General features: G+C 39.5%; 4 protein-coding genes across 4 annotated transcripts; 2 read left to right on the top strand and 2 right to left on the bottom strand.

Moving 5' to 3' along the window:
* Positions 1–1,245: 1,245 nt before the first annotated feature.
* On the bottom strand, positions 1,246–1,971 carry LOC148691400 (uncharacterized). Its single transcript, XM_088684010.1, has 2 exons — positions 1,521–1,971; positions 1,246–1,385 (listed from the first exon to the last, which is right to left on the bottom strand). The coding sequence occupies exons 1-2, from the start codon at positions 1,969–1,971 to the stop codon at positions 1,246–1,248; spliced, it is 591 nt and encodes a 196-aa protein (XP_088540136.1).
* A 448-nt stretch (positions 1,972–2,419) lies between these two features.
* On the bottom strand, positions 2,420–2,962 carry LOC148691399 (uncharacterized). The gene has a single exon (XM_088684009.1). It carries the CDS (start codon positions 2,960–2,962, stop codon positions 2,420–2,422), a length of 543 nt encoding a protein of 180 aa, XP_088540135.1.
* Positions 2,963–3,775: 813 nt separating this feature from the next.
* LOC137711924 (homeobox-leucine zipper protein HAT14-like) lies at positions 3,776–6,279 on the top strand. Its single transcript, XM_068451077.2, has 4 exons — positions 3,776–4,293; positions 4,760–5,079; positions 5,203–5,282; positions 5,611–6,279. Exons 1-4 carry the CDS (start codon positions 4,002–4,004, stop codon positions 5,930–5,932), a joined length of 1,014 nt encoding a protein of 337 aa, XP_068307178.2. The 5' UTR covers positions 3,776–4,001; the 3' UTR covers positions 5,933–6,279.
* A 12,243-nt stretch (positions 6,280–18,522) lies between these two features.
* On the top strand, positions 18,523–21,308 carry LOC137712110 (homeobox-leucine zipper protein HAT14-like). The gene is made up of 3 exons (XM_068451253.2): positions 18,523–19,794; positions 19,911–19,990; positions 20,322–21,308. The coding sequence occupies exons 1-3, from the start codon at positions 19,534–19,536 to the stop codon at positions 20,563–20,565; spliced, it is 585 nt and encodes a 194-aa protein (XP_068307354.2). The 5' UTR covers positions 18,523–19,533; the 3' UTR covers positions 20,566–21,308.
* The last annotated feature ends 475 nt before the right edge of the window (positions 21,309–21,783 follow it).

Raw genomic sequence — 21,783 nt, 5'->3', positions numbered from 1 at the left:
ACCATGTCGACCCATCCATTTCTAAAATTTTCCAGTCACCTTTCTCTCTTCCTCTATCTTCCTCATCTTTCTGGTGACCTACCCATTTCTAAAATTCTGCAGGCATCTCTCTCATCCCCGTCTCTTTCTCATCTTTCTCTGCTGTTGACCCACCCCTGATCGCGAGACCACCATTTTCCCTGTTCTTTGGTCTTCGTCAGGAACGCGAGCCTTATTAAGCAAGGGCTTGAAGGTAGCACCTATGGCCAACCATCACCATTGCAAGGGCTGCAAACATTGACACTATTCTCATCTTTGGAGTTTGAGGGTATTACCAGTATAAAATTTGGATTCTTGATGAAAACCATTTCCCCGAATCCAAATACCTCCTCTTACTTGAGAATCGGACTTCGGCTATTTCAGGAGTTGAATTCCTGATTTTATGCGAGTCCCACAATTATTTTAATTCCTGATGGTTTGGTAAACGCTGGAATGGTTGGGGATATGTGCAATTTCGGTTCCCACCATTCCATTCCCCTTTGGTAAAGTGCCACACCCAATTATCTCATTGGTCTGAATATCCTGAAGTAGACAAAAAGACAAATACATTAGAACAACACAATCCAATTGTTCAGTAATCTGTGGAATGGAAAGTAAATAATGTGATAAAGATGGAATAAGTAAACATCGGTGTAAAGAGAGAGAGGCCGTGAGATACACGGTACCATCACTAATAATAGGTGCACAGGTACCATTGGCAGTCGCAATGTATTCCCTGTGTGATGTTGTCATATATGGAAACATATTCTTATCGTATGTCATATGATCCGTTGCACCAAAGTCCAGAATCCAACCTGTATGATGCTCAGTATCGGAGGCCAAAAGAACATGCCCTGTAGTACCTGTAGTGGAAGACGAATCACCATGGGTAGAACGAGTTAACAAAGTGTGACTCGGGTTATTAGAGGTAGTCTCGGCCTCCTTAGCTCTCGGTAAAGTAGTAGCCAGGGAGGCATAGCCTCCATTATTTCCCCCCACTCCCACACTCATTTGCACGTAGCTTCTTTTCAATTCTGGAAACCAATCAGGCACCCCATGCTTGGCAAAACACGTATCCTTTGTATGACGGGTCTGTCCACAGAAAATACACTTCAAATCATCTTTATTTTCTTTGGTAAAGGGACGAGGATTTAAAGATTGATTAGAAGGATTACTAAGACGAGGGGCAGTAGCTGGCCGAGAGACCATGGCCATGGGCGGCAGCCCTCATTGGTTGTTACTCCCTCCCATCATGGTGGCATGTCTTTGTGCTTCACGCCGAACAACAGAAAACACTTCCTCAACAGATGGTAAAGGTTGAGTACGTAGAATATCACAACGTACTTTATCAAAGATATCATCCAAACCTGCCAAAAAAACGTACACACGATCAATTTGAATCTCTTCTCGAAGGGTCTTGAGATATACAGCACACTCTATTTTGATTGGTCTCCTTTGATCTAACTCCTACCAAACGAACTTGAGGTCATCGTAATACACACCAACCAGCCGATCCTCTTGACGAAGTCTGAAAGATTTAACCTTTAATTCATAAATTTGAGAAACATCCGAACCATCATAATAGGTCCGAGCCACGTCTTCCCAAACTTTAGCAGTACGTAGGTGAATAAAAAATCCCATGATAGTAGGTTCCATGGAATTGATCAACCACCCTTTTACGATTGCATTCCCTGTCTCCCACATCTCATACTCAGCAATATCCTCAGCAAGTTCCTTGGTACTCCCTGTCATAAAGCCCTTCCTACCACGTCCAGCGATGTGCATTTCTAAAACTTTGGACCAAAGAGGATAATTTGAGCCATTCAGCTTCACAGTGTTTGGTACAACAGATGCATCATTCTGAATAACAACAGGATTCAATACTGGATTATGGGTTGATGTACGAGAACTACCCTCCGATTTCAAAGTCGCACTATCTTCCAAAGACGCCATACTATCTTACGGTGCACAACTCTTGAAGCAACAGTCCACACGGTTCTGGTATAGCAAGATCAAATCACACACGGTAACGTAGAAATATGTCGAGACAACAGCACACCCACATGAATACTTTAGCACAACATTAATACTCCTACTCACACACGCACACAACTTGACGTTCTGCCAAGGAAATTTGGAAACAAAAAAAACAGTGATCATCATGTCTCTTGGAACTTTGGTGTTGTCTGTCTCCATCTCGGTTGCCTCGACCACCTCGACCTCTTCCTCTACCTCTACCTCGGCCTCTTCCTCTTGAGCTTGAGGATTCAAAAAAGGTAGAAGCTTTCAGAGCTTGTTCTTCTAAGTTGACACGTTTTGTGATCCCACGGTTTAGCTGCTGCTCATGGACCAACAATGAGCTTTGAAGCTCATCAATCGACATCTCTGCAGTGTCATTTGACTATTCAATAGAGCAAACGATGTAGTTGAACTTTGGAGCCATAGATCTTAGGATCTTCTCTACAATGGAGCCATCATCAAGCTTGTCACCATGGATTCGCATTTTGTTTGCAATCCCCATGGTCCTTGCAAAATACTCGGTGACAGACTCTCCATTCTTCATTTGGAGAGTCTCAAAGTCTCGTCTCAGGGCCTGAAGCTGTGCACGCTTCACTCTTGCTGGCCCTTGGTACTTTTTCTTCATGGAGTCCCAAATGTGCTTGGAAGTATCCTTCTGGAGAATAGTCTCCAAAATAGCACGATCAATTGATTGGAATAGGTAATTCTTTACCTTCAAATCCTTCAACTTCAGTTCTTCAAGCTTACGTTGTTGCGCAGTCGTAAGCGTACTTTCTTCGGGTATAGTATAACCTGTTTCCACAAGATCCCAGTATTCTTTGGACCTTAGGAAATTCTCCATCAACATGCTCCAATGATCGTAGTGACCGTCGAAGCGTGGAATCGCTGGCTGAACAAAGTTTTCTGCTGGCTTGTCAGACGCCATGAATGCTTGCTACTGCAAGGACAAAAGCTGCTGCTTCTATTAAGAAACTCTCGACACAGGCCCAGTGGGGGCTCTGATACCAAATGTTGATTAAACTTTTGAAACTGTAAATGCAAGCTTGCTGCTAAAGAGATGTCTAAGAAGCTCTGAAATTCATTTACTTGAATGAGAAAAATTACAACTTAAATAAGGAAACACATCTGCTGCATAACGTCCACTTTGCAGATTTTGTGGAACTACATACCACGATACCGTGCACAGCAACGGAAGAAAAAATATTCTAGGGTTACGGTAACCTAGGCTCTAATATCAAATAGAATTTTACGGGGTAATTTTCCATTGTATTACTTTCTTGAAATATACATATACAATCTTTGTTCTATAAGGAAATACTAACCAATAAGGGACACAACAATAACTCTTTCCTAATAAAGGACTCTGAGTATTTACAATATATTTACATACTTATTTTAATAACTCACGTTTACAGTTATCAGTATTACGAAACAGTCTTTATATATCATTTCATCTTCAATTTGAATTGGTTAAGAGCAACGTGGGAGAACTATTTCAGAATTAGGATAACAACTATCAAAAACAATTTTTTAGTGTGATTCCCACAGACTAACAAGAAAATGCAGTTTGGATTGGAAGAACATTTCATACATATAGTACACGTAACGAATATTTGACTATACCGAGGATAAAATGTGTGCTTTATTTTGGTCCGAGCCGTCCGACCCCTCTCTTTTCTCTAGTCTCGTGCATGAACCGTTGGTATAATTAAATACATTCACGTGCGTTTGTCAACCTGGATTTGTCGGTCAATTACTCTTTTTCTCAAGCCAAAAAACAAATAAAAAGGGAGAAAAAGAGTGTTTTAGAGAGAGAGAGTCTCTCCCTGTGTTTGTGTTTACACAATAAAAACAGAAGATTCTGGATAGGAAGACTACTAGTATTTTAGACTTGTTTGCTTTGGCTTCTTTTTAAACTCCTCTCATCGCTTCCCTTCCCACCAAAAATTATTCAACAGCAAAAAATGGAGTTAGCTCTGAGCTTGGGGGATGCTACAAAGCCGTTTCTGTTCCTTGACAAAGCTCCAAAGATTGGTAGCAACAAGGATCTAGGGTTTTGCATGGGCTTGGGGAGTGCTGCAAGATCGGATGAGAGTAGCAGAGAGAGCACCCATGAAGTTTACGATCAAGAGGAAGGAAGAAGAAGAAGTAGGGTTTCATCAGATCCACCTCTTCAGCTTAATCTCTTACCTTCTGCTCCAGTTCCTCGTAGCCATGCTTCTTCTCAGCTTCGCTTCCCATGGCTTACTGATAATCGTAAGACCAACTTCACCATGAGATCTTAGGTTTTGTTATTTTGTTATATGTTTTGGGAATGATTACATTCTTTTTCGTCCGTGCATCTGTTTATTTTTGTCCATTGATTCTTGTTTGATTTACTCGATCTAGGCCATAAATAAACCGTGCATGAAAAGAAAAATCATTTTCACAAATCATTTTCCAATGTTATTTTGTGTTTGGTTGCTGGGAAACTCAACAAACTGAAAAGGAAAATCTCTAAACTGAGCGCACTCTGATAAAACCGACTTGGTAGAATTTCCTTCTTTGTTTATTGGGTTGATTTCCTAATTAAGCACCCAAACTTAAGAAAGTGAATGGAAAATTTGTATTTTCCAATTAAAAACCGCTTCGCAAAATTTTCATTTTTCTTTTCATCCGGTTAATTTTCTTAGAATCCGAGCACGACCCAAATTATTCTCATATTGGGTTGATTTTGTTACAGTGGCTGTGTCTGAACCGGCCGGTTCATCAGATGGACCGGGAATAGGGTTCGATGTGAACCGGATGCCTGGAGTGGTGGCCTCGGCTGATGAGGCAGAAGATACGGCGGCGCCGCTATCATCTCCGAACAGCACGGTTTCATCGTTTCAGATGGATTTTGGAATAAGAAGTGGAGGAAGATCGAGTAAAAGAGATTTGGAGGTTGATGCCGACAGAGCGAGTGATGACGAGAACGGGTCGACTCGAAAGAAACTCAGGCTCTCTAAAGATCAATCGGCTTTTCTTGAGGAGAGCTTCAAAGAGCACAGCACTCTCAATCCTGTAAGTCAAGGGGGGGGGGAAAGAATACTTAAAAAGTTTTTTGTTTATAACTTCAGAGAGTAAACAATTCTCCTGTTTTAATTTTGACTAATTGTTTGTTGTTCTATTTTTTAATATTTGCAGAAGCAAAAACTTGCTCTGGCTAAACAGTTGAATCTTCGTCCTCGCCAAGTGGAAGTGTGGTTTCAGAATCGAAGAGCAAGGTATACTACTGTTTTATTTCTTTCTCTTTAATATAATTATTTCATTTCATACAATCACTTGTGATCACACCATGAAATTAGTATAAACCGAAATTTATATATTATCTCATAAATCACTATTTGGCACATCTCTCGTTCTGCAAATCCTTCTCTTTTTTTACTTTTAAATGAAATAAATCAAATAAAAATACAGACACTGAATATTTTGGTTTTTTCTTTGAAAAATAAAAATAACGAACTATTGACATTTTGTTCCTATGTTTTAAATTAGTTGGCCTTCTTTAAACTACTAATTTTTGTTTGGAAAAATGATGAAATAATTATACAGGACCAAGCTGAAGCAGACAGAAGTAGATTGCGAGTACTTAAAGAGATGCTGTGAGACACTGACAGAAGAGAATAGGAGGTTACAAAAAGAACTGCAAGAATTAAGAGCTTTGAAGACCTCTCAGCCTTTCTACATGCAGCTGCCTGCCACCACACTCACCATGTGCCCCTCATGTGAGCGCGTGGTCACAACTGCCTCAGCCAACACCTCCACCACCACCACCACCAACAACCACATAAAGTCTGCTCAGAAGAAGCAGCCAAGGTTAAATCCATTTGCTGCACAGGTCCACATGCAGCAGCATCAAGGTGCAGCTGCATGAGATGTCAACATAGAATCTGGTATCCTGCACTCTCCATTCCATTTGTATATATTTTGGCTTGGAGTGGGTTTTATTATCTCTTTTGTTCTCTTAATTATTTTATTTATTTTTAGGTTTGTTTTTCCCAATCTTTATCTCTGTGGTTTCTCCTTATAAGTTTTAGAAACCATGGACGGAAAGGGTGATATGATATATTTTTATTATTGATGAGGAAGTTAGAAATGATTTTTGCTAGAACTGCCCTTTAAAATGGTTTTGTTGGGGTTTTTGTGTTTTGAGAGGGAATTCAAACATAGTTACTTATTTTTTATGATCATTTTCCCACATATGCCTACGTTTATGGCTCTAATGTTTGGTTGCCGATCGATCTTTTGCTAGAAATTTTGGGAAATGCAAGGGAGATTAATTTTGTAGCTAAAATTTGTAAATAAAATGTTATGAAAGATGATGATTAAATTATCACTTAAGCGTTAATAAATGTGGTTAAATTTTATTAACAAATTTAGTTTATTTACTATTATCCAGAAATTTTTCGTTGTGTTCGGCACACGATATGATACATCACATGTTATTATGTAAGTGGTCGGGCATTTGAAAAATATAACTTTTCTCCAATACTAGATGCTTTTCGTGTTCTGAATGGACTGAAAAATTATTGATCTTTTGCATGAGATAAATAAATAACCAAAGATTTCCTTTACCAGACAGTTAACTGGTATATTTATGGAAGTCCCTGATTTGAGATATCCTATGATGATAGACTACGCGGACAAATACTTTCATGTTTGTGGAAGATCTGATCTTTGGCTTGGCCTGTCCTTCGAGTTGTGTTATTGGAGACAACAGTTAGATGTAGTTTAGGCATTTGCTTTATTTATTTATTTATATTTTTTAACAGATCAAGATTGAATTAATCAAATGAAAATCTACAAGTAGGCAAACACAAAGATCAATGAGTCTAGAAGAAAAAAATGATGAATGTCAAAATTACCAACCAATTAGACTAAAGAGAATTTTAACGAAAAACTTTTAGTACTGTTTATTTTAACAAAAAATTATATATTTACATTAAGAAATCAATTTTGGTATTATTTATTTTGTTTTTATCGTTAAAATTTAAAAGTTTTTAAATTTTTTCATTAGTTTTTCTTAGATTAAATCGAACTCCTCCAGTCAAAGTGGAAGGTTTTTCAAACCAAAGAACAATAGTCTCAAGCAACTTTTCATCATTGTTTGGAGTTCAGAACGTCTCCCAAATTTTTCACTTAGCATATCTGGTCGATTCGATGAAGATCTAGTCTTCATAATACTCTTTTGTATTTTGGTACTTGCGTGTTTTGGATGAGAGGTGGATCTTCATCTGATCTTGAAGATGGAGACGATAAGTCGTTGTTTCACTGGACGCGAATGAGAATAGCCTCCTATGTGTAAAAGCATGCTAGACAGATGTGCCGTAACTTGCATGTTAAGATACAAAATATACCATCTACATCTTCATCTCGTTGCATGGAAAATTCAAGCGATTCCAAGTTAAGATGCAAACTTCAAATTTGTATATTTTTTGTTAGCTTAATTGTATTTAATTTTATCTGTGAGAGATTCTTTGTCAACCATAATGATCGTTCAACTACAACTAGTCAATTTAATGTCATCCTAAACCCTATCTTGTGGTTTGTCTTATCATTATTTGTTGATTAGATGCCATTGCGATGAAGGAACTTATTTTAATATAGAACGACGTTGACAAGACCATTATTCCAGACACCAATATCACCCATAATTTCTACAACATGTTTAAAGGAATTTTGTTTTTCTTCACGATCAAGTTTTGTGTGTCATCCTTTTGTTTATCATCTTATCATTATTTATGATTACGTATAGTAAATTTGATGTGTTGATGTTATCCACATTCTTAGTTTATTTTGGAACTTAGATAACGATTTTGGTGGTCCAATATCATAGTGTATAGAGTATTTAGTTTCTACTTATGCGTTCCGGATTCAATAACTTTTCTAAATATTTGTAATAATTTCGAATTGTTCCCTTTCCCTTTAATATAGTAATTTTGTTTATAAAAAAAAAAACTTGGGTAACTCTATTCTTGCTCTCTCATTCTATGAATAATGTTAGGAAGACCGCATATTTTTACCACATTAATGTATTGTCACATGTGACAAGTGATATATACAACCAATTAGTCAAAAAGATATATACAACCAACATTTAATAATATTAATTCATTAATTAACGTAATTTGTACACATAATTTGTTATATCAAATAGTACATCAATATGGTACAAAAATGTAATTTTCCTAGCATTTTCTATTTATTTACTTTCTTTTTTAGAAGATTCATGCTCTCTCGTTCTCTAATTCTATTTTTATGTTATCAATCAACACCTTTTTGTCATTGATGAGTTATTGGAGGATAAAGATTTATTTTCTTGGTCGATATATTGGGGATAATGATGGAGCCACTACGCGAAAATCCTAACTTTGTTGTGAGTAGAAAAAAATAAGCACCTCCCTCATCACATTGAGGCCTGAGTGAAAAAACTTTATGGAATTTTGGTTGTCGATATTCATCACACTATATGGTGCTATTAATACATACTTAATAATATAAACGAGGGACATAATTGATATTTCATGAAACTAATAATATATAGTACTAATGAATCAATACACTTGTTATAATTAACACGATTATATTAATAACATTTTAGAGTAATGTAATGTTGCACCGAAACTTTATCCCGACTTTGTGGCATTAAGAACAAACGTGTGAAACATGTAAGGATAAAGATTGATGGAGAGGTTTAAAATATAATGGTGATCAATAAAACACATAAATCGTGTAAATATGCATTGAACCCATAAATGATTGAATAATTAAACAAAGGACATGGTGAAATCAATCGAAATCGGACCACATAAACCATACATAATAATGCTTGAAAAGCAAGTTAACCAAACCTATTTTGTGTGAAATTTGGACCAACAGCTGTTGGATGGGTGACTAAAATTGATGTGAGTGATGGAAAACCGATAGCTAGCTGTAAATTATGTGCTCAACAAAGCTGTAAATTATGTGCTCAACAAAGCTGTAAATTATGTGCTCAACAAAGCCCCTACAAAATGCTAGCAAGGACTATATGATAGTCGGTATGGACTAAATTCAAGGGTTATATTACAAGTCAAACACCTACACTATGAGGTTAAATTACAAGACAAGCAAAGAATGGCTACTGATTCATGAAGAGCGATAGTATGAGGACATTTGGGTAGGTCCAAAAGTTTCCAAAAGTTTTGTTGGCATCCTCAAACAATAAAGTAACAAAAAATAAATTTAAAGAACATGAATAAAAAGTCAGACCACTCAATAATTTAAACTACTAAAGACAACTCACTATATTATCAAATACAGCTGCCTCTAACTAAACCTGGGTGGGGTATTGTCAATTTAACAAGATTATGTTATTTCATATAAGTGGTTATTAACGGGGTACCTAGACATGTAGTACATATTTGTTTTTCCTATAAAGAAAATGAGTGGGGACATTTGTCCTGTTGCGCCTATAATAGCGTCTATGGGTAGATTTAAGGTTTTTTTTATTTATAATAATTACCGAACAAGTTTTCTGTTTTCAATTTTCTGAAAATTATAAATGAAACTAAATTCTGATAACTATCAGACGAACTCTTAACTTGTTGATTGTTGTTATCAAGTATAACACATTTTAGGATTTACTCGACCTCACTGAATACTTCCCATTCTTTGTGTAGTGCCAAATTCTTTTATCATTGCACCCACTTCTACTAATCAGAACAGTTTGAATCAACTCCAAATCCACCGGTTCCACCAATGCTGCTATCACCTTCGTTGTCCACCCCTGCCTATCGGAGGCAATTAAATCACATACCTTTAAATTAGTAGCTCCATTCTGCATCGCCGGTTTAAACGAATGAGGCTTAGGAAGCCATGGATCACTAGCCATCCTAATCGATTCACCGTTGCCCACCCACCATCGAAGACCTCGGTTTAGTACTTGCCTCCCCAATAAAATACCTTTCCACCCCCACAACGATTTATTTTGTTTGTTTGCCTCCATGAAGGAAGAATTGGGAAAATATTTATTCCTAAGCACCATACCAAGCATAGACTCTGGATTATTTAACACCTTCTAACTAATTTTGGCCAACTTTGACAAATTAAATCCAATGAGATCTTGGAAACCCAATCCGCCAAGCTTCTTGCCAAATTTCATCTTATCCCACACCACCCAATGACATCCTTTATTCTTAGACTGTCATCTTCACCAAAATTGAGCAATAACTCGTTCCATGTCCTCACAAGTACCTGCCAACAATTTAAAGCACGCCATAGCATGATTCGGCATCGCCATTGCAACTGATTTAATCAAGATTTCATTCCTAGTCGGAGAAAGAAATTGCTCCGCCCAACCATCAATACGATTTTCAATTCCTCGATGCACCACTTCAAACATTGCCTTCTTTGGGTGCCCAAAGTGTGCCTGTATTCCCAACTATTTGCCGAATCCATCACGACCTTGAATGTTCATTTTTGTAATAATACGCTTTTTTTGCTTCTTCGGACAACACTTCCTAAAGAAAATATAGCTTTTCTCGAAATTAATAATCTGACCAGAAACCATACCATAATCCTCCAAAATTCGAATCACATTTCCGGCCTCCATCTCATCCGCTTTATAGAACACCACTGAATCATCTGCAAAAAACAGATGAGTGATTGGCACAACATTTGACACCACCCACACCCCACTAATCAGACCATTCATCTTCTGCTGTCGAATATATGCCGAAAGAGCTTTCGCACATAGGGGGAATAAAAATAGGGACATTGGATCTCCCTGTCTCCATCCTCACCACATGACTAATATTTGCATGAAGAAATATGTCCATTTATCCTGAGGTCGCCACACCTCTATCAAGTCACTGTTGAATCAACCTATCATCACGTTTGTTTCTCCATGTAAAAGGGTAGCCCTCAAAACCCAAGTCAAGAAGCTCACTTCCTGCCAGGAAGTCTCAAAAATCCCTCGTGCTCACCATAGAACAATATATAATTACCTCCTTCATTCTCTTCGTCATCCACAATATCATTTGTTTGTACCATACTTGACCAATCCCGAAACTACTAAGCACCGGTCAACAGTATACTGTCAAGGACCCACAAGACTTTTCCTCCAACTAGGAGGCCAATCACAACACGACACGTGTCAATGTCAGAACAAAGCTAGAAACTCTCTTCTATAAAAGGGGGATCATTCTCCCACAATAATCCCTAATGTCATTGGTACTAAACTATTCACTAGAACTCACTAAAAGAGAGCTTGAACCTATGTATTTGTGTAAACCCTTCACAACTAATGAGAACTCTTCTACTCCGTGGACGTAGCTAATCTGTGTGAACCACGTACATCTTGTGTTATTTGCTTCCCTGTCTCTATTCATTTACATACTTATCCATACTAATGACCAGAGCAACCTAGCGAAGGTCACAAACTTGACACTTTCTGTTGTACCAAAGTCTTGGCCGATTTTGTGCATCAACATTTGGTGCCGTCTGTGGGAATCGTACTTATTCCTACTCTCTCCAGCTTTGTCAAGCTGGTTTCCACCATTCGCACACTTTCTTTCGACCAGGTACCCCTCTCCAACATGGGGAGTGAAGAGAGCCACAACACGCAGAACGACACCCCCTCGCACTTAGTGTAAAGCAACGAAAGAAGGAACGAAAGAGGTTTGCTCTTCAGGCTAAAGTCAATGAGCTAGAGGCTCATAACAACAAGATAGCGATAAAGAATGAGATCTTCCAGGAGCAGTATGAGAAGCTCTTCGAAATGCTTCATGAAGCTAGGCATACTCAAACACATGAACTCATCGCCCCCGGGGAAGTCAACCATCACCTGGGTGCCCCCCAACACGAGGGATCACCTGCCTTCAACATGGATATCCCTAATGGGGAGCGAGTTACTCATCAAGGTGTTGATCAACATGAGACCTCTCTCGACCCAGTTGCTTCGACCTGAAGCAGGAGAAGTGGAGGAAGTCACATTCTTGCAGAAGGAGTAGAAGGATCAAAAGCTGTTTATCGCGACTGTCGGGACTTCCTGAGACAACGTTGAGAGAACCCCATCCACATAAGCTTGAAGGTCAATGATCCAAGGGTTTCTGAAAGGTTCGGTCCTCTTCTATACCCCAAGCCAATTGCCAATCTAGGGAATGAGCGACATGTCCTAGAGGAATATGAAGGTACAGGGGACTCGGGGGCGTTTCGACAGGCTCGCCCTGGAAGTCAGTACGGTGAGTCCAAAGAAAAATCCCATGCCCTTGACCAAGCTTTCCTACTTCCAAGAGGAGATGGTGACTTACGGAAGAAGGATTCAGCAGTACCTGACTCCACTCAGAACCCCCTTATCCTACAACTCCTTGAGGAAGTAAACAAGTTGAAGGCCGAAATACCTGACTGGAACCAACCCAGGCCTGGCCCTCTTACAAGGAGAATCCTGGACACCCCCCTCCAAGCAAAGACAAAGCAGAAGCTTGGCTTACAACTCTACACTGGAAGGGAGGACCCAATTGAACACCTTAACCTCTTTGAGTCCACCATGGCATACCGGATGCACACTGACGAAGAACGATGTCTTCTCTTCCCCTCTACCCTTTCTGGCGGAGCTCTGAATTGGTATTGCCATCTTCCACCTGAGACATTAGACTCATTTAAGGAACTGAGGAAACTGTTTGTCTCTCAACATATCTTCCAGACAGATCGTTTGCATTCCGCAGATGACTTGTACACTATTCATCAGAAGCCGAACGAGTCATTACGAAAGTATGCCGGCCGCTTTAACCATGAGTATTCTCGCTGCGTTGAGGCAGATGATGAGACCGCCCTCAAAGCCTTCACGGCAGGCCTACGTGATTGTTTCTTCAAGTACATGATCAATGCCAACAATTGGATGACTTACTCTGGGGTGATGGCACAGGCTTACAGCCACGCCTCCGTCGAAGCAAGGACATACCAAGGGAACCTCCATGTGGTTAACCCCTATCAACAAGTGGGAAGTGGAAGTCAAATTCTACCAAGTGAGGAGATCTTGGCCATTCAGACACCTATTGCATCATCTCCTGCCTCATTTAGCTATGCGCTAAGTCACTAAACGTATTTGTCTCTTGGTAAAAGGAAGAATTTTTACTCTCAGCAAGCTTATTACAACAAGAGGGATAAAAATTCGTATCAAGACAACTAGGGGTGAACGTATTGTTGACTATTATGACTATGAGGCAAAGCTTCACTTTTTCAAAGTGGAGGACTAGGTACTGAAGGAAATGCTATTATAAGAAGGCATTCACATTACAAATGTTTTGACTCTCAACCACTTGAGATCTTTTGTCACACAAGCCATTCGGCAAATATTTAAAGAAGAGGGAATTCAGACAACTTATTCTGAGTCTTTTGCAATCCTAGCACTAGAACACTTGGTCTACGCTGACCTACCCCTATACTCCAACTCAGAGCTTCAACATGCATACTTTGACACAAAGTATGTGATACTAAGTGTTACAACCAACATGGTTCACATATCGAAAGCATGGATCCCTTCATGCATAGCAAAACATTCATAAGCATCACTCATGTCAATAAACATGAACATCATACATTCCAACACATTCATACATAAACATCATACATTCCAACACATCCATACATAAGCCAACTGTGCTTCGAAAGGGTTCAACATACTTTGTGTCATTCGACACTTGCTACAATGTGCCTCGACACCTCGCCCTTATTCTCACCAACCAAGTGATGAAATGTGAAGAAAGAACTCATCTTCATGTCACCAACGAGGTGATGAAATGTACAACCTGTACTCTCCTTCATGCCACCAACCAAGTGATGAAATGTACAACCTGTACTATAATATCATTTGGCAACTTGCCACTCATGCCACCAACCAGGTGAAGAAGGAACTTATTTTCATGCCACCAAACAGGTGATGAAATGTACAACTCGTACTTTCCTTCATGCCACCAACCAGGTGATGAAATGTACAACCCGTACTCTAATATCATTTGGCAACTTCCCACTCATGCCACCAACTAAGTGAAGAAGGAACTCATCTTCGTGCCACCAACCAGGTGATGAAATGTACAACCCGTACTCTAACATCATTTGGCAACTTGCCACTCATGCTATCAACCAAGTGAAGAAGGAACTCATCTTCGTGCCACTAACCAGGTGGTGAAATGTGATGAAAAGTGATAAAAGAACTCACATTCGTACCACTAACCAAGTGATGAAAGCAACTTACCATTCATTCCACCAACCAGAAGACGAGTGGTACAACTTGTACATGTGAACTCCTAGCATTCATAAATAATAAAAAACCCTCAAGTTTTACAACTCAACTAGGGGAGCACTTATGCCTAACAAGAGTTATAGTGACCAACAACGGCTTCAGTGCATGGTATACAAAGATTAAGCTCTTCAGCCTTCTTACATTTGCTTCAGACATTTCTACTTTGTAACAATGCAAACATTACAGCTCGTAGAAAGCTTCACACACTTTTGATCAAGACTGTTCGAAGCAAATTCAACTTATATGGTTCATCCAAACCTTCGACTACTACAAGGTGTGGCTTGCATAACAATCTCTTGCTTAACAGTGTGGAAGCAAAATTTGTATATGTTGTCTCTCCCACATTTTCAAAAGCTTCACATACTCTTGATCAAGATAGTGTGAAGCAAAATCAATTCATGGTGCCCAACAAAGCTTCAACCTCAAAGCTTCACCTACAAAGCTTCAACACAAAAGCTTCACCACAAGAGCTTTAACAAATGGAGGGCAACAACAAATGTCAAAAGCCTCACACACTCTTGATCAAGATAGTGTGAAGCAAAATCAATTCATGGTGCCCAACAAAACTTCAACCTCAAAGCTTCACCCACAAACCTTCAACACCAAAGCTTCACCTACAAAGCCTCAACACAAAAGCTTCACCTACAAAGCTTCATTAATGGAGAGTAACTACAATTCTCAAAAGCTTCACACACTCTTGATCAAGATAGTGTGAAGCAAAATCAAGTTATGGTGCCCAACAAAGCTTCAATACAAAAGCTTCAACATAAAAGCTTCACCTACAAAGCTTCAACACAAAAGCTTCACCTACAAAGCCTCAACTCAAAAGCTTCACCTACAAGCTTCAACACAAAACCTTCAACACTAAAGCTTCAACACAAAAGCTTCAACACCAAAACTTCATCCACAAAACTTCAATACAAAAGCTTCAACACAAAAGCTTCAACACCAAAACTTCATCCACAAAACTTCAATACAAAAGCTTCAACACAAAAGCTTCACCTACAAAGCTTCACCCATTAAAAAAAAAAAAAAAAAAAAAAAAATTCAAAAATTCGAAAATTCGAAAATTCAAAAAAAAAAAAAAGAAAAAAGAAAAAAAGAAAGAAAGAAAGAAAGAAAGAAATGAGCCTAGGCCTCCCCTTCTTTGGCCCTAACAACTTTCATACCAAATATATATGAAGGAGGAATTTTGGGCAACCACTTAGAAAGGAAAATGGTGAAGTTTTGTTTGGAAAATTGCCTACTAGCAAGACACCTCCCTCGTCAACTCTCTCGACCGGAGACTTGGGAGACTCCTACCATATACCACTACACCTTGGTATTCAGAAATTTCGCGACTACTCAGTGCCTTGGATTTTTCAAGTCCCAAACCGAGAAGTTTTCCTCACTCAAGAAATTAAGGGAGCACTACTTCAACCTACAGGGTCCATCCACGAAGTTTCAACATGCAAACTTCAACAAAATAAAAAATCCAGGCTCGACATCATTGCTCTAATTGAAGAGATCGATAAGCCTCAACAGCCATTTGCCAACACAGTTGTCGAAGAACAAAGCTTCGCCATACCACATCTACTACTTTGTCAAACAGAAAAAGTATCCCATATCATCAGGATCGAACATACTCCAGGTTTGACGGACTTGTTTTGACCCTCAAATTCTGGAGTCGGCTCGCTCCTTTGGAGGAAACCAGAAAACCCTCCAGCCTTTATTCAAGAAAACACCTGTGGAAAGTCAAGTACAACACAGCACGTGCCAATTCGTCCATCTTTTCCAAAAACAACAATACCTCATATCATCTCTTCTTCCTGTTTCTTCTCTTTATCCTTGTTGATGAATGAGAGACAGGGAGAATGAGTACAATCAGCCGGAACCCAAGATCAACTTACCGATCTGAGACTGATTGCTTACTTTGCCTATCACCTCATTCGGCAGATCTCCTCGCTTAGAGACTTGGGGGACTCCTACTATATGGTTTGTATCGCACTTGACCAAACCCGAAACTACAAGTAAGCTTCAAATGAAAATGATACATTACCTTGTGCGTCAACGCCAACTAAAGATATCACTCCTGGACGAAGGAAAAGTACTTCCAAGAGAAGATGCCACATCTACTTACAGGACAGAGAAGACAAGTGAAGGCGACACCACACTTCGGTACTTGGAAGTTTCGTGATTACTCAATGGCTTGGATCTTGCAAGTCCCCAATCGAGGAACTTCCCTCACTCAAGAACTTAGGGGAACACTGTTTGTACCATCTTGACCAATCCCGAAACTACTAAGCACTGGTCAACAGCATACCGTCAAGGATCCACAAGACTTTTCCTCCAACCAGGAGGCCAATCACAACACGACACATGTCGGTATCAGAAGCCAATCACAGCGCGACACGTGTCGTTATCAGAGGCCAATCACAACACGATACGTGTCAATGTCAGAACAAAGCTAGAAACTCTCTTCTATAAAAGGGGGATCATTCTCCCACAATAATCCCTAATGTCATTGGTACTAAACTATTTACTAGAACTCACTAAAAGAGAGCTTGAACCTATGTATTTGTGTAAACCCTTCACAACTAATGAGAACTCCTCTACTCCGTGGACGTAGCCAATCTGGGTGAACCACGTACATCTTGTGTTATTTGCTTCCCTGTCTCTATTCATTTACATACTTATCCATACTAATGACCAGAGCAACCTAGCGAAGGTCACAAACTTGACACTTTTTGTTGTACCAAAGTCCTCGCCGATTTTGTGCATCAACATCATTAAAATCACCTATCACAATGCATCTCCCTTGTGAACTAGCAATTCTCTTACTAAGTTCATTCCATTGCCCTCTCTTCCACTTATCATCCGTACTTGCGTATACAGTTATCATCTTCCAATCCGAATGTATCAGATCACCACCAACACCTAGTTCAATAAAGAAACTAGTCCAAACAATACTAGAAATAACCACCTCATCTTTCCAAAAGACACATAACCCCCCATCAATACCCTTTGGTTCCACCGGTTGCATAAAATCCATCCTTAACACCTTAAGTAAATGCTTATAGCGATCACTTTTCTTTTTTGTCTCAAGCAAGATCACTATGCATGGGTTGTGAAGCCGCACTTGCTCCACTAGTGCATCAACTGTCAAGGAACCCCCAATTTCTTGACAGTTCCAACATAGGGTTTTCATGGAGACCTTGGAGACCCCTCACGGCTGGTCTTCTCCATCTCAGAAAAAATAAGAGCCCTTTTAGGTCGGACACTACTATCTTCTTCACCCAAAACCTTAACTTCCTCCACTACTTCTGCAATCCTTCGCTTCAGTTGCCTGCTCTTCCTCATAACGGCAGCAATAATAGGACCTAATTTAAAGGGGTCTGAATCTTGAGTTCCACTCTGAACAACCCTCATTGTGTCCGCACCAGTCACCTCATCATCCTGATGCACCTTGACGTTCATACTCCTCCACTGCTCATCCACCAGTCGCCCTTCCTCCTCTATACCAACTGGAGCATTTAAGTCCATTTGTAAACCCCTCTGACTCCCTTCCTCATCCCCAACCCATCTCACCTCAGGTTCAACAAAAATCAGTCAACTCAACATTCTCAACTCCCGGTGCAATGACCCCTCCACGTCCAATAAGACCTGCATCGAAAGCTCTTTCCCGTGCCCTCTTGGCCTCCTCTTCCACAGTTCGACGTTGAGCCATGTATGTCATCCTACTTTCACTATCCTCCCTAATTTTCCTACCAAATTTGCTTTGTTTTAAAGGTGATGATGCCGTATCCTCCATATCCCCCCTAAGTTATTCTCCATTCTTCTACTCTCCTGTCCACCACGACCACCTCCATCCCGCATTCCTATATCCCCCTGCATCCCCTCAAGGTTCCCTCCACCATCTCTTCGTGACTCCATTGATCTCCCATTTTCCTCTCCTGTACTTAAACTTTTGTATCTTCGTGACGGTGATCTAATCACATTGCCCTGCAAATCCTTTTGAGCCTCCAATCGTTCATCAGGAATGAACACCCTTGTCTCCGTGGTTCGTCTCCCACCCTCATTCCGTGCATGTCATGCATTCCATGTACCTTGCACACCCTACTCACGTGTCCAAGCTTCCCAAAATAGAAGTAATAATTAGGCAAACCTTCGTATTTAAATTGAACCCATACTCGTCCTTCATCCGGGAACGTAGCCATCATCCACCGCATCAATGGTTCCCGTAGATTTAAACGAATACGTACCCTAAAAAACCTGCCAATACATTCTCGACTAGCCGATTTGTCCACCGTAAGTACCGTACCAATCTTCCCCCTATCGCCATAGCAACCGCATCCGTCATACTCAATGGTGGCACCTTGTGAATATGAATCCACTTGTCTCCCAATGACAACTCCTTCCACCGTGCCTCTCGCCTAGTCGTGCAATCACCCACCATTACAAAGTCATATCGGAATGTCCAAGGAAATTCCGAATCTAGAACCAACTGCATATCCCGCTTAGCCACAAACCTAATTAAAAACCTCTGATCACCAATGTCCCGAATAGATACCCCTTCCTTCCCCCGCCACAATGATGTGAACCAATCGATAAATGCCTCCCCATGCATCACCCTCTCGATTAGTACCTCCGCCAGTAAGATATGATGGAACCCAATCAATGCCTCTTCCACATCCATCCTCTCAGTCACAATTCCATCTTTCTCCTTATCTGTAAGTTGAAGCATATCCCCCAAGTTCTGCCCTAACTCCTCCATGATTCCTGCCGCATCCGGTTCGTCCATAGGGCCCAGCCGCCCCCCGCACGCAACCGTAGTACTGCCTTCACGCTCGCGATCACCACAACAACCTCTGGCACAGTTCCGTGCAAATTCCCACCGCCACTCCTCTAGGGTCTCGTGTGCTGATCGCCAGAAACCGACTCTCCGACTTTCTCGGACTACCCTCGAGGACATAATTTTTTTATAATTCTAAATTATATGGTTGTCAATTGTCACTTTTTTAATTTACGTTTAAATTTTCATTTTTCTTTTCATCCGGTTAATTTTCTTAGAATCCGAGCACAACCCAAATTTTTACAACTTGTGGGATTAAATGGGTTGTGATTATTTTCTCATATTGGGTTGATTTTGTTACAGTGGCTGTGTCTGAACCGGCCGGTTCATCAGATGGACCGGGAATACGGTTGTGAACCGGATGCCTGGAGTGGTGGCCTCGGCTGAGGAGGCAGATGATACAGCGGCGCCGCTATCATCTCCGAACAGCACGGTTTCATCGTTTCAGATGGATTTTGGAATGAGAAGTGGAGGAAGATCGAGTAAAAGAGATTTGGAGGTCGATGCCGACAGAGCGAGTGATGACGAGGAGAACGGGTCGACTCGGAAGAAACTCAGGCGCTCTAAAGATCAATCGGCTTTTCTTGAGGAGAGCTTCAAAGAGCACAGCACTCTGAATCCTGTAAGTCAAGGGAACAAAGAATACTTAAGTTTTTTGTTTAGAACTTCAGAGAGTAAACAATTCTCCTGTTTTAATTTTGACTAATTGTTTGTTGGTCTATTTTTTAATATTTGCAGAAGCAAAAACTTGTCCTGGCTAAACAGTTGAATCTTCGTCCTCGCCAAGTGGAAGTGTGGTTTCAGAATCGAAGAGCAAGGTATACTACTGTTTTATTTCTGTTTCTCTTTAATATAATATTTTTCATTTCATACAATCACTTGTGATCACACCATGAAATTAGTGTAAACCGAAATTTAGATATTATTTCATAAATCACTATTTGGCACATCTCTCGTTCTGCAAATCCTTCTCTCTTTTCTTACTTCTAAATGAAATAAATCAAATAAAAATACAGACACTGAATATTTTGGTTTTTTCTTTGAAAAAAATTTAACGAACCATTGACATTTTGTTCCCATGCTTTTAAGTAGTTGGCCTTCTCTAAATTACTAATTTTTGTTTGGAAAAATGATGAAATAATTATACAGGACCAAGCTGAACCAGACAGAAGTAGATTGCGAGTACTTAAAGAGATGCTGTGAAACACTGACAGAAGAGAATAGGAGGTTACGAAAAGAACTGCAAGAATTAAAAACTTTGAAGACCTCTCAGCCTTTCTACATGCAGCTGCCTGCCACCACACTCACCATGTGCCCCTCATGTGGGCGCGTGGTCACAACTGCCTCAGCCAACACCTCCACCACCACCAACAACAACCACATGAAGACCTGATTTGGTACTAAGGTGATTCTGAAAAAAGTTAGTATAAAAAAAAGCTGGGAGCTATTTTTGTGTTTGGTAAACATTCAGCTTCAGTTTTTTTTCACAGTTTTGAATGAAAAAAGCCAAAAACAAGAAGCTGCAAAACCCAGCTTTGAAAAATCGGCTTTTTTTCACATCTGTTTTACATAAAAGTTTACCAAACACTATAATACTGTTTTTTTTTTTTTCAAAAGAACTTTTACAAAAAAGTTTACCAAACACTCTGCTGCTTTATTTCACAACCGCTTATTCTTATAGCACAGCAGAATTAGTTTTTTTTTCAAAGCACAAAAATACCAAACCAGCTCAAAGACTGCTCAGAAAAAGCAGCCAAGGTTAAATCCATTTGCTGCTCAGGCCCACATGCAGCAGCATCTAGGTGCAGCTGCATGAGATGTCAACATAGAATCTGATATCCTGCACTCTCCATTCCATTTGTATATATTTTGGCTTGGAGTTGGGTTTTATTTTGTCTTTTGTTCTCTTAATTATTTTGTTTATTTTTAGGTTTGGTTTTCCCAATCTTTGTCTCTATGGTTTCTCCTTATAAGTTTTAGAAACCATAGACGGAGAGGGTGATATGATATATTTTTGTTATTGATGAGGAAATTAGACACGATTTTGCTAGAAATGCCCTTTAAAATGGTTTTGTTGTTGGGTTTTATGTGTTTTGAGAGGGGATTCAAACATAGTTACTTATATTTTGATAATCATTTTCCCACATATGCTACATTTATGATCTAATGTTTGCCCATTGATCTTTTGCTAGAGATTTTGGGTAATACTAGGGAGATTAAGTTTGTAGACAAAATTTGTAAATAAAATAATAAGAAAGTTGATTAAATTATTACTTAAACGCTGATAAATGTGCTCATTTCATATTGGTGACACATCATTTGGTTTGCCAATTATGTTTACAAATTTAGTATTCCTAGCATTACTTAGAAGTTTTTCAGTGTGTTTGAAACACAATGTGATACACTACATATCATTATATAAGTGGTTGGACATTTGAAAAATAAAACTTTTCTCAACTAATACTTCTTTTGTTCTGAACAGATTGAAAAATTATCGATCTTTTACATGAGATCAATAAATAAATAAAAATTTCCTTTACCAGACAGTTAACTAGTATATTTATGGAAGTTCTTGGTTTGAGATATCCTATGATGATAGACTACGCGTACA

Source organism: Pyrus communis, chromosome 14 (assembly GCF_041283825.1).
Source record: "Pyrus communis isolate YQ-2024b chromosome 14, ASM4128382v1, whole genome shotgun sequence".
Lineage (NCBI taxonomy): Eukaryota > Viridiplantae > Streptophyta > Magnoliopsida > Rosales > Rosaceae > Pyrus > Pyrus communis.
The sequence above is the reverse complement of the archived record's forward strand: the minus strand, read 5'-3'. Positions and strand labels throughout refer to the sequence as shown.

Excerpts from the sequence above, each read along its gene's own strand:
- LOC148691400 (XM_088684010.1), bottom strand. The coding sequence starts at position 1,971 with ATGGCGTCTTTGGAAGATAGTGCGACTTTGAAATCGGAGGGTAGTTCT. Across the intron at positions 1,386-1,520 it reads TCAAGAGGATCGGCTGGTTG|GTTTGGATGATATCTTTGAT; the intron begins GTGTGTATTACG and ends TTTTTTTGGCAG.
- LOC148691399 (XM_088684009.1), bottom strand. The coding sequence starts at position 2,962 with ATGGCGTCTGACAAGCCAGCAGAAAACTTTGTTCAGCCAGCGATTCCA.
- LOC137711924 (XM_068451077.2), top strand. The coding sequence starts at position 4,002 with ATGGAGTTAGCTCTGAGCTTGGGGGATGCTACAAAGCCGTTTCTGTTC. Across the intron at positions 4,294-4,759 it reads CCCATGGCTTACTGATAATC|TGGCTGTGTCTGAACCGGCC; the intron begins GTAAGACCAACT and ends ATTTTGTTACAG. Across the intron at positions 5,080-5,202 it reads AGCACAGCACTCTCAATCCT|AAGCAAAAACTTGCTCTGGC; the intron begins GTAAGTCAAGGG and ends TAATATTTGCAG.
- LOC137712110 (XM_068451253.2), top strand. The coding sequence starts at position 19,534 with ATGCCTGGAGTGGTGGCCTCGGCTGAGGAGGCAGATGATACAGCGGCG. Across the intron at positions 19,795-19,910 it reads AGCACAGCACTCTGAATCCT|AAGCAAAAACTTGTCCTGGC; the intron begins GTAAGTCAAGGG and ends TAATATTTGCAG. Across the intron at positions 19,991-20,321 it reads TTTCAGAATCGAAGAGCAAG|GACCAAGCTGAACCAGACAG; the intron begins GTATACTACTGT and ends ATAATTATACAG.